The sequence below is a fragment of the Rhea pennata genome, chromosome 6 (genome assembly GCF_028389875.1).
Source record: "Rhea pennata isolate bPtePen1 chromosome 6, bPtePen1.pri, whole genome shotgun sequence".
Classification (NCBI taxonomy): domain Eukaryota; kingdom Metazoa; phylum Chordata; class Aves; order Rheiformes; family Rheidae; genus Rhea; species Rhea pennata.
Genome location: NC_084668.1, coordinates 36,002,636 through 36,015,454, shown reverse-complemented (window position 1 = coordinate 36,015,454; position 12,819 = coordinate 36,002,636). Strand labels below are relative to the sequence as shown.

The 12,819-nt window shown below is 41.5% G+C and overlaps 1 protein-coding gene across 4 annotated transcripts in view; it reads left to right on the top strand.

The window, feature by feature from the left end:
• The first annotated feature begins 340 nt into the window (after positions 1-340).
• PARD3B (par-3 family cell polarity regulator beta) overlaps positions 341-12,819 on the top strand; it is a 417,558-nt gene continuing 405,079 nt past the window's right edge. For all 4 annotated transcript variants that reach the window (XR_009958854.1, XM_062579370.1, XM_062579372.1 and 1 more), the window contains exon 1: positions 341-543. Coding sequence is in view for 3 of the 4 variants with exons in the window: in XM_062579370.1 (XP_062435354.1) it covers positions 424-543 (120 nt within the window). In the remaining variant the exon portion in view is untranslated. The remainder of the gene's footprint in view (positions 544-12,819) is intronic.

Below are 12,819 nucleotides of genomic sequence, written 5' to 3'. Positions count from 1 at the left end.
ACCCGCGCGGGCCGGGGGCTGCCCGGGCCGGGCCGGGCCGCGGGGGCCCCGCGGCGTCGCCCGCCCTTCCGCCTGCGGGCCGCGCGGCCCCTTTAAGACCGGCGCGGCCTGCGCGGCGCAGCCCGGCCCGGTCCCGCCGCTGCTGCCGCCGCCGCCGGCGGGCCGTCCCGCGCCTCCCCGGAGCGCGGGCGGGGCGAGCCGGGGCGGGCGCGGCGTGGAGCGGCGCGGCGGAAGGAGGCCGCCGCTGCCCGCGGCCTCGCTCCCGGCGCTGCCCGCCCGCCCGCGGCCGGGCGCAGCCGCCGCCGCCGCGGGGCTCAGCGCGCACCTGCCGGGCCGGGGCCGCCGCCACCTGCCGCCGCCGGGGCTGCCGCACCTGCGCGGCGTTTCTCCGCGGGGCCGGGCCGGGCATGGCGGCGCGCTGAGATGAAAGTGACGGTGTGCTTCGGGCGGACGGGGATCGTGGTGCCCTGCAAGGACGGGCGGCTGCGCGTGCGGGACCTCACCCAGCAGGCCCTGCAGCGCTACCGCAGGGCCCAGGAGAAGGTGAGCGCGGCGGGGGCGGCCAGCGGCCGCCGGAGCGGGGCTCGGGGGCTGGCGGCCGCCGGGGGCAGGGCGGCGGGTAACGGCTGCTGGGGGAGGGGAAGAGGGGGGCGGGTAGCGGCCGGAGCGTGCGGCCCCAACGGCCGGCGAGTTGGGGGGGGGCGGGTAGCGCGTAGCGGCCGGCGCGCGCGGCCCCAACGGTCGCCGAGTTGGGGGGGGGGAGCGCGTAGCGCGCGGCCCCAACGGCCGGCGAGTTGGGGGGGGGGGGCGGGTAGCGGCCGGCGCGCGCGGCCCCAATGGCCGGCGAGTGTGTTCGGGGGGGGCAGTTAACGGCCGGCGCGCGCGGCCCCAACGGCCGGCGAGTGTGTTCGGGGGGGCGGGTAGCGGCCGGCGCGCGCGGCCCCAACGGCCGGCGAGTTGGGGGGGGGGGGGGGCGGGTAGCGGCCGGCGCGCGCGGCCCCAACGGCCGGCGAGTTGGGGGGGGGCGGGTAGCGGCCGGCGCGCGCGGCCCCAACGGCCGGCGAGTGTGTTCGGGGGGCAGTTAACGGCCGGCGCGCGCGGCCCCAACGGCCGGCGGGGGTGAGGAAGGCGGTTGAGGGCCGCGGCGGGGCGCCCCCCCGTTCCGCGGGGCGCGGAGGGAGCCCCGCCGGCAGCCGCCGCGCGTGAGCGGTTGGCGCTGCCCGGCTGCAGTCGCGTTACCCCCCAACCCGGGTAACAAGCGCAAGCGGCTTTCGGGCCGCTTGTTAGCGCTTTGCACGTCGGCTGGCAAACTTGGTACAGTCCCTAACGCGTTATGTTCCCGCGGAAGCCTGCGTTTTCTGGCGCTGACTCTGCTCTACGTGGGTAGTGACTTGTCTTACGTGAAAGGTAACTGGAGTTCCTTTCGGGTTGTACCTGGTTGAAGGTAAAAGTGTTTCCCCACCCACCAAGAGATAGGTGCTAAGGGCCAGTGGGGTACTCACCAGCACTGGTGAAAGGCCTAGTTTTGCAAATACTTGTTTACAAAAGAAATTCTAATTGCAAGATGTCAAGGAGGGCTTGTGAGCTTATCCATCCTTCTCCTAAGACATCTGAATGAAAAAGTACAGTCAGGAATTCACAGATCTGATTTTTGCACTCTGCAAGTTTCTTCTTTATTTGATCATACTGTATGATAGCCCAGCCTTGCTTTTTATTTTGTGTAAAATTGAACTAAACTTTTTCTGCCTTGCAGGTTTAATTTGAGGGGCACTTTCTCCTGATCAGTTAAGTTCACCATAAGCAGCCAAGATAGTGGTCTCCATGTTAATCTGTGTAAACACCTGTAGTACTTTAACCTGCTTAAGATACATGCAGCTGGACAGATATTTTGTATAAAAAGTTTTTCCTTCTGAATATTGCATGTGTGATAAATGCAAAATTCTTGTAGAGTACTTGATGTTGTGGTTAACAGCCAGTGAGCTCTTCTACATTGAAATGTGGTTCAGAGTACTAAAATAAGCATTCAAGAGTAGGGGTTGTCTGAAGCAAAATGACTCTTGACAAGGTGAATTTGGAAATTTTAAAATTTGACTTCAGCCTGTACCTGTGATGAAGTTGGGCTTAGTCTCATGATGATGATTGACAAAGTTCTTGTATGACTATTTCATAGAAGGCTATGACTATATCCTTCCACAACTTTTTTGATTTACTATTCATTCTTTATTATTAGAAAGAGGTAGAAGGATCTCTGCATCTCTAGATAAGGCCTTGTTTCTTACAAGACTAAGCAATTTATGGAATGGGGAGGTTGCCTGATAACTTCAGAGGAGTTCAGATAAATGCTGAAGATACAAGATAATAATCAGACTAACACTTCTTGAAGTTTTCTATTCATTTTGCTGTTCAAGGAAGGTAATATTTTAAGGAAATTATTTTTATGCGAAGTGCTCATCTCATTTGCCCCCTTCAACCATTCTGTAGTAAAGCGAGAGGCTAGAGTTCGAATTTCTGATGTTGCTGCATTTGTTACCTTTTCAAGTGAGATTTCTTTCTGTCTGTCTGTCTTTTTCTTATGGAAGTCTCAAGTTTCATATTTTGTGTCATATATAGACAAAGTGGGCGCAGCCCAGTTTGTTCAAAAACCTCTTATCGCCTTGTATAATAGCGAATCGTAAGTTGCACAAGGAGACCTAGAGAGTGGAAAGCAACCAAATGACCTAAAAATACAGGTTCTAACTCACATCGCTAAGTGAAGTTTTGGTGACTTCTCACCCCTCTCTCCGCATTGTTCACTAGAAACTTGAACAGTTTTCTTGCAGTGCTTTGAGTAATTATTTTTTGATCTATGTGGTTTGCAGTGGAACTAGCAAAAAGATAAGTAGATAAATTTCTTTTTATTTGGCCCAATATCATTGGGAGTTTGTACTCTTTTCAGAGGAAGAATTTGGGATTGGTTAAATAGATCATACAGAAATTGCAAACAATTAATTTTATTATCCCGTGGTGTGGTTTTGTCCTATCTAAAGTAAACAGATTGGGTCTCTTGCTATTTACATTCTGCCAGCTCTTTCTAAATTTAAATTTCATTATGAAAAAAATGTAAAATCTATAGAGAATAGGATCATTTGAAGATAATTTTTAAGTCTGCTGTGAAGTGTGGGTGTGCAATAGAGGGGAACTTCTGAATAGGCTTATATTAAAGATGACTGAAGGTTTGGTTTTCTTTTCAAAATATTTAGAATGCTTGGAATACTTCTTGTGACAGAATACTTCTGTTTTTATTGGCACCTTAAATGAGCTTTATGTAATTGTTTTTAAAGTGTTAAAATCATTTAAAAAAATGGAAATTGTATATTTATTATTAAAGTACCTAACGTATTTGGAGAAGGGAAGGAAATTCATGGAAAGAATATTTTTCATAGTTGCAGAATGGAAAATGAAAAAGGTCAATGAATAAAATCTTCCCAAGCTTTTATCTTGTTATGATACTTTCAAAGACATCCAAAATGTGTGTGAGAGGAATTGTATTTCAGGGGTACTTTTGGAAGCAAAACACTTCAATTTTGTTATTGCACTGCAGTCATTTGATGGAATTTCACTGCCTAAAGGGGAAGATGTGAGAATAAAGTATGTTTTAATGTATATATTAAAAAAAAAAAGCAAGGTGTGTAATTGGCTGAAAGTGCTCAGCTCATCTTTAAGCTGATTTTTTAATAAATTACTCCCTCGTTAAAAATGTATGTACTAAATAGCTAAATATTCCACTTGAGTGAGACTTTTGCTAAATAGCTGAGAACTTTGCAGGCAGTTGCTTATTGTAGCCTGCTGCGTTTTATTAGCAAACTTGGTTTGATTTTTTGGCTGGGTTGCATTGGCAAGGTTTGATCATGAAGACTCGATTACCATTGTTAAGTAAAACAAAATACTGGGCTGTTTTAGCTGAAAAATCAGTCAGTGATTGTTTTTTGATCTTGTTACTGAGTTTAGCAGTGAATTGTAGAGAATATTGTTGTACTTCTGAATGGAAAGATCTTTCTTAATTCAGTGGAGAATACAAGTAGCTATCTGGACTGCTAAACTATTATCGTTATTTCAATATCAAGATTTCTGGCAGTGGAATTTCATTATGTAAATAGTATTAGATGTTTAAGAAAGCATTAATCAACTACTACTTGAGAATTGCCAGTAAGTTTTCAGATAAGTTACTGTCTCATCCCAAAGCAACTTGTGCTTCAGTGAAACAAAGCTTGATGGAACTTGTGAGTCAGTATCTACCTTTGTTGCTGATCACTAATGCATGTTGTAAGGTTTCCTCCTGATGGGTAGATACAGTAGGATTAATGATTCCTTGTTGTCAATTCAGTCACTTACGATTTCTTGTAACTTGGTATTTTTGGTGCTTTGGGGAACATCTGCACGTTATCACTATTTAAGATTCTTTACTTCACTGAGAGCAGCTGTACTGCAAAATACTCAAGTTGCTGTGCTTGTTGTTACTGTGTTTGCTTCTTTGTGGCTATAAGGCATAGCACTTGGATGCTTCTTAGTTAGTGATTTAGTGTCTTGTGAGAGACCTGTAAGAGACTTTAATGACTTATGAGAGGGAGAATCAGAGGTTTGGGGATAGCACTGAAGGATTGCCAGCGGTGTTGTCTGGGCCCACGTGCTCTTGGGTTCTGTTAGAGCAGCTCTTGGATGGAGGCAATTCAAATGTTGCATATTGTTATGCCTCTTTCCCCCAAGTAAGGGGCAATATTTGAATTACTAGCTTTCTAGTGAAGTCCTTTGTTTACAGCTGAAGATGCTAACTCCAGCTGTGTGTGATCTTGCTAACTTCAAGGCCTTTAATGTTCTCTGTGTGTGAGGTGATTTATGCATAGTGAAAAGAATGGCTGTGAGTCTAGAAAGTGAAATCCACACTAGAAAGTGAAATCCGCAATGACTTTTTCTTAAAGTTGCAGTGAAACTTAGTATCTTAGGAGAAATGTATAGGAAACCTACATTTCCAGCTTTTTGCTTGCTTGTGTGTTGCAGTCTCTCTGCAGGAGCTGGAGATAGGGCAGTGTTACCTCTGTATCAACTAGCTCCTGTTTGCACACGAGCTGCATACCTTGGTGCGTTGCTTGAAGTGACTGCTTTGACTCTGTCTAAAGTCTTGTTTGTAGGAAGCCACTCAAATGAGTGGGGCATGGGAGTCATGTGACAAAATTAATAAGCACTGCAATTTGTGATTTAAAAATCAGTTTAAAATCTGTCATTTTAACCACAGGTAAAAAGCTCTCGAGTGGGTCACTTTCACAGTCTTTGTGGGCCTTCCTGTGGGAATGCTGACCCACAGACAATCAAATAGTAGTTAAACTGTCTTGCTCAGACTTGATTTCCAGTTGTAGTTGGCATGTAGAGTGCTTGTTTCTGCTGATGATAATGTACAGAAACCAACAGTTGCTTTTACAAAGGTAATGGTAATTATAATGGTAGTCAGATTGAGTCGGAAGCATAATATAGTGGTTAAATTCAAGAATAGTGCATTTTGATTGGAGAGAAAATAGTTGTTTAGGTTTGTACTGGTGATCTCAACACTAGATGCATTTAAAGAGCTAATGCTGCAGATGGACTGTCAGTATCAGCTTGTAATTTGTAATTCCTACTAATAAAACATTTCTCCTTTTCTTTCTGCTCTTTCCTGCCCCACAACATGACAATTACAGTTTTTGAGCAATGTATTGCTGTTGTAAAGCAGCCAGCAAGCAGAAGGAGTACTAAATGTTCTTCTTGCAGTTTCTCTAAAAACAGAAAGGGGGAGGGGAGATGACAATTTACTTCAAATCAAAATGCTCTGCTTGCAAAAAAACTTGCAAAACGACAACAGCTTTCTTCTGAAGATATATATGGAAAGTCTTGAAAGAAATTTTCTTATTATTTGCCCAAAACAGAAGAATGTTTGTAAGTATTTAGCCTTCCTCAAAGGGAGAGTAATACAATTGTGTAGCACTTTCTTCTTGGATCTAGACTTAAGTTTTTGACCTTTTTTTTTCTCCTTTCTTATCCCACTTTGTCATAGGAAGGTGTTTTTATATATTGTGCTCTAATAGGAATGGGGTTAGTCCATAATCTGTGTTTTACCCAAACAATTCTAAGCTCTGTTTTAGGTACTTGTGCTAAGTAATGTTCTTAACCATTCATTTCTGTATTTGTCTTAGAGTTCCTCTATAAGCTACAGTGTATGTTGGCAAGCTTTTAAATTATCTTGGAAACTGATATGTTGCAGTGAGAGCTTAATTATCACTTTTGCATTCATTCTTCAGGTGTGCCCACTGTGATACCATGCTAAAAAGGTATAACTTGATATGTTGCATTTCCATTACTATTATTATGAGTTTATTGGTAACTGATCCTCATATAGGAAGAGAGGACATGTAAATAGGGAGAGAGAAGGAAAGGGAAGGTAATAGATTATTTCAGGAACTTTTGTATAGAACAAATTCTGTCACTGACTTAACCCTGGTGACATTGTTACTGGAAGTAGCTTTCATCTGCCATAGTTTGTGTCTCATTGTTAAATGATTTATATTGTTAAAATATAACTGTCTCTAATCACAGAGAAGATAATCTTTTGACAACTCTTTCTTAGTTTTTCCTGTCTTGGTGACTTCATTGTGATCTATGCTATAGCAGTTAGTTTTTGCATGTGCTCCCAATTAGGCAGAGTTGTTACAGGTTGATGATGCTGGTTGGACGCAAGTGTATCAATTTCTTGAAATCATTGTGGTTTTTATTCATTGGCTGTGCAGGGAAGTGTTGAGTGTACAAAGCATTTCAATTAAAGCAGGCATGAAGGATTTGCCAGCTTAGGAAAAAAAAAAAGGCCCAAACCCCTTTCAGTAGTTTAAACAAATGTCATAGTAGATATTTGTACATGCATGTCTTAGATGATGGCTTCACAGAAACAAAGATGCTCTTGATTTAGAATGTTCAGTAATTTGAAAACAAATTGTTTTCATAGACTGCTAAATTCATTTTAACACCTTGATTTATAAGTTGAGAGATAAGAGGTTAGTAATCAATTCTTGAACCACGTAGTTCTGATCAGTCATCAAACAAAGATTTAGAAGCTCTGGTATTAAGTGTTTGTCTGCCTAATGCTGTGAAAGGCATGTTGCAGGTTTATTGTTAAGTGCTGCCATGTATCAATCACTTATTTTAATGTGGATATGCCTGTATTTGGAAGGGGGACTGATACGTGAGCTACTGACAGTTGCCTTCCGTTTATCTGTAGTTAGCTAATCTGATAAAGTAATGCTGAAAAAAGTTAAAAAGTGCCTGCCATTCTTTTACTTTTGAGTAAAATGTTATAAAGTCTGCTTCTATCCTGCATCAGTCACTGATATAGATGTAGTGAATTATTTGGTAAATGTCCATCCAGTCTCCTTTGCTCCTTCTAACAGGTATTAAAATCCAAACAGGAAAAACTTCCTGTGGACTAAGTTAAACTTGCTGTGCAAAATGTCTATGGGACTTCATATGCTTAACCTGAAAAATAAGTTACTGGGTCAGCTAGCATTGTTAAGAAGTAGCCAATGCCAGTAACTTGTGATTCTGGCTTTAAAATCAAGTTACTTGATGTTAATGTTTTTCTACAGAGAGGCACAGTTGAAGAATAGAGCTTGGTGAACCTGATGAAAGTAGGCAAAATAAGAATAACTCATCCTGGCAATAATACTCATCAGCCTTCAATGTATATGATAATGGGGAGGTTTTGTTTTTCTCTCTCAGATCATCTTTACCAAGTTCTGATTATTACTCAATTGATGTAACTAGAGACACAGCAAAGCTTTTGGAACACTGCTTGATGGCCAGTATTGGCCTTTAAAGCAGTCATAGAAGGAAGCCTCTGATGAAAGCAGTGTAAGAATTCTCTGTAGAGACTGCTTTTGCAAATGAAGAAGTCTAAATCATCTTCTTTTAATTTGTGAGGAGTAATTTAAACTCCAAGCTATAATTTTCATTTATTGATTTCCTGCTAAGGAAGTACCATGCAGGAGGACAATTCTAATGTTCCCCTATGCGCTCCCCCCTTCCCCCCCCACCCCCAAATCCCATCTGGCATAGGATGGAACTGAGATGCTTTTGCTTGTTACGTAAAATGCCATTTTAAAACTTTTTCTAAGAAATTGAAGATGGAGGATTGTGTTCTACTGAGGTTTTATTAAAATCTTAATGCTTTTATTTTTAACAGATACAATAATCTGGGAATAATATCTTTCAGTTCGTGTTATGTGATTGTGCTTTCCTCCTTATTTGTTCAGTATGACAGGTCAGTTGAAGTATGCCATACTGTGCAGTCTTGCATCCTGCTACTCAACCAGCACATTTCCTCCCCCATGGAGCACAACATTCTTCAGGCTGTCCTAATGATGCTAATGCCATAAGAACTGCAGCTTTCCTAGGTGTAAAGACCTATTGCTGTCATTATTGAAAACACCCTCTAGCCCTATATTAAGATGCCTGTGTTCCATCCTCAACATGATGATGCTAGAGGGCTTTAGCAATTAGTATTGTTGAAAACAGAATTTGCTTTGTGTTATACTTTGTTCTCGAGTCCTGCTTATTTGTGTAGATACACCCTTTTTATGTCAGAGAATCAACTTTAAATAAAAATGGCAGACTCGTGTGATCTATCTGTTGATAAAAATGATCTTCTAGATTCCACTGGGTAGATAAGGCCATAAATATATTGGTTAACCCATGAAGCTGCTTCATGTGAAAAACCTTAGAAAATCAGCATGTTGCAAACGCTTCTGGAAAATAAACCTATGCAGTACTGATGTATCTTCTTTGATAAAAGCATTATTTGTTCCCCTCAGGTTATGTGTTGCTGTGGTTGTTTTGTAAGTCTTATTACCAGTAACTTCTTTTTTTTTTTGTATAGAATTATTTTGATAATTTATATGCAAAGAAAAACAAGAAATTGATTGCACTGGACAGGATTCTTAGATCATTATCCTTACTTCAGATAGGAAACATACAACTTGTTTCTATTTTTTTAATTTGTCTAGTGATTGTGCTGTAAGTATTTCCATTAAGTGAGCTGTAGTAATGTTTTAAACTGTCATTAAATTCTGTCTGCCTATCTAAGGTAAGCCTATAATTTTTGTGCCATCAGCATATCCATTCAGAACTGATGGCCATGCTTTGTTATGATAGGCACCATAGCACAACTGCAGTGCTTACATTTGTGGCTGAGGATGCTCCTGAATTGGGAGGCTTAGAGAAGTTGTTCTTTAGCTTCACAAGGACACGCTGGTAGCAGTGACTGCCCCAATGAAACCTCTTATTTTAATGCTTTTCTTTATTGCTTATATCTGTGGGAAAGAAAACTACAGAATGCTTGAATGAACACTATTTACAGGCTGTATATAGGATGCTATTTGTATAAATGGCAGATAGAGAGGAAGCTGAATGCTTGATAATAGTCTAACAAAGACTGATATTTGGGGGTTACAAAGTTTAGTATGGTCTGTAAAGGTTAACAGCTGGCTGTCTTTGGTCTCTCTTTGTGTCTGGGATGTGACTTTAAAGGTGAGATTCCATCAAGGCAAATGGTTTTGGAGTACAGCTTATTTAATAGATTATCTTCCTATAATACCTTCCTAAAATACCACCTATGGATAAATACGAGCATGTACCTTCCCTATATTTTGCTTCAGAAAAACCCAATTTCACAATCAACAGAAGAAAACGTAGTGTGTAATGTAAAGGAGAATCTGATAAGTCAGAAGCTTTGAGGCCTGAGTCTTTGGAGGACTGAGTGACCTTTTCTTTTTGTTTGGCTGTTCAGTTCCTCTGTTCATCCTTCCTTCTCAAATCCTTAGACCTTCAGGTTACTGTAGAAGATAATGTTTCATTGTGATTAATGCATCAAGAGATGAACCAATCTTTATTGCCAAACCTAGATATCCAAGTTGCACATTTTCTGAGATCGTTATAAAAAGTAATCTTTTCTCCTCTCCAATTTCTTTTAATTCAGGTGTCAATATAGAGCTCAACTAAGTAATTCCAGTTCCAAAGGGGTTAGAATCTAGTATGCCTCTATTTGGGCTTTTGAAGAAGTGAATGAAGATTTTTTTTTTTTTCTGATGTTCATGATCTGCTATTAGTCCTGGCAGATTAATCCTCTGTGCTGCGTGTCCGGTGTTCTCCAGAATAGGCCTTGAGCACCTGCCTGTAGACCATCCTACAGCTGAGGATTATTCCTTTTAATTTGGACAAGGATTTATATCTTCAAGTTACTTGTGGAACAAAAAACAGTGGTAAATAATCTGTTCTTTAATTTCCTTGAAATTTACCATGAACAGGGCTCTTTCCTTCAGTAAGGAGGTAGGTGTTCTTAAGCTACTACAGAAAATGATTGGTTGAAAAGATGCAGCATTTTTTTTTTTTTGATATTGAAGGCAGATGAGCCTGTAGTGCAGGCGAACTTAAGCTGAACAGATCTTTATCATAGATTTCAGTGTGTTTCATATATGGGTAACACCTTATTTCTATTTCTCCTCAAACTAGCAACATTGGAGGAGTAAGGTCTTTCATGTTTGCTTTTTTTGTTCTTCTATTTTGTTTTTACATTATGGATGTAATTAATAGAGATAAAGCCATGTAACGCTGCTGTTTTCCTTTGTTTTGGAAGCCTTACTATTTCTGACTGTAGAAGTAGCATCTACTTCATGCCCTGTAGTTCAGACATTTTCTGTTGAATACAGTTCTTAATGGCATAGTCTGTCTCCCATGACCTTTGTCTAAACTGACTGTGGTAACTTTTAATAATCCTCTGTGATACTCATTTGATGATGAGTTTGATGGATAGTATTTTGAGTGTTATAAGGCTTTCCAACAATGCTCTCTGCTTGCCAGCTTTTTTGTTTTTGAGTACAAGCCAGAAGTGAAACCAGACTGCAAACTTAAGATTTGGATTTTGTAGTTATTAGAGGCATTGGCTGTAGACTAATTTGGATGTAGACCTTTAAGTGATGTGTTTATTAAACAGAAATAGGTGTTATGTGACCTGGAACTCTGTTTAAGAAACTATATCCTTCATACTTAGTCAGATTTGCTTGTGCTGTCTAAGCCCTAACTCCTGCATAGAGGCCAATTGCAGAATGTCTTCTGTGGATTCCTGGCTGAGTAGCTATTTGAACTGTAAAGCTTTTCTCAATTGTGTAGTCAGGATTTTGATAGAGGGTTCTCTTGACTGAAAGTACCTTGCTGGATTTCTCCCTGATACTAAACACTGCAAAGCTAGGACAGAAGTACGGCAGTCGGAAGTAAAGGAGGCAATTAACAACACAGTGTAACTGTATTTTTGTAGCTCTTCTAAAACTCATTCAGGGATTCTGCAAGTTTGAGTAAGATGAGATGCAGCTTTGCAGTTCTTTAAGCCTTGAAAGGCTTAGTCATATTTTTTCTTTTATGGGTAGTAAAGCTTACGTACACATACTGCATATCTACACATAGTAAAGCTATGTAATGAAAACTTGTGGACCTAAGTCTGTCCTGAATCAAACCAGAAATCATCTGGAGCAAAACAGTAAAGATAGATAACTGTCATACTATGTTTCAGTCTGTCCCTCACCTAGCTCCTTCTCTGAAAGAGTAGACTTGTCACAGCCCCAGACTGGAGTGGGTTGAAAACTAAAGCAGTAAATAGAGCTCTATGGACTGGGATGAAAACAGTCATTCCAGATTCAACTGAGAAACATGGAGGAGACATCAGTTATAAAGAAAACTAGCTAGAACAGTTAAAGTGAGACAGGTGTGAAGCTTCCTGTGTTGATCCTCTAGCCCATGTCATACTGTTCTCAGTAACTTGGATGAACCTACTATACCAGTTTATTTTTCTATTAAAACAAGCTCATGCTATTAAAATAAGTCCACTGCTAATTCTTATTTAATGAATTGTCAGGCTTCTTGTTGGTGCTTTTTGTTTTGAAATGTAACTCCAGGATATGGTTAGTGTAAGAGATGCCTGTAATAATGCAGCCAAATCTGTTGCAGGTTCTTTAGCAGGCCAGATCATTTACCCTGTGTGACCAACATACCAGCAATTTCTGATGTTATTTCTGTCAACTGACAATGACTGCATTCTTACCTACCAGCCATTAAAAGCAAGATCAACTATTTCATTGCATGTGTTGTTTTTCTCTCAGGCACCAGCGCATATCAGTAAAACTACTGCTTAGTGAAAGTAGATCCAATTACATTCCTGAAAAGCCTTAAGGCTTTTCACTGAATGCAGCATCCTGTGGCTGAACTCATCAGTTATGGGCTCTATAGCAGTAGTTATGTATGTGAGTTGGGAAACTGAGATGTAATCGCTTCCATTAACAAGAAGGTAATACTGTACTGGGAGTCCTATTAACAGTGGATAGTGGGAAAGCATTCCTATAACCTGTTCAGCATGGAGCATTTTTGTGAATATTGCCTATGCCAGGTCTTGTTTGCTGTGGGTGTTTTCAATATCTCTTCACTTATTTTTTTTTTTTTTTTTACAGTGAAATCTTATTTCTGTTGCTACTTGAACCTGGCATAATATGGGGGTACTTTTTGCCAAACGCAGAAAGAGTGAGTGCGGTGGCTGATTGAGTAGTAAATTGGACTGATCTATATGAGTGTTGGGTGGCATCAAATTGTAAATGAATGGGAAGACTGGGATGGCATCTTAGGGTTATTGCAAAATGCATGCAAATGTGGCAATCAGGCTTGCTTACTAGCTATTGTTTGGAAAATTCTGATTCACTGGGTATTTTTCCGTGCAAGGTTGTACTG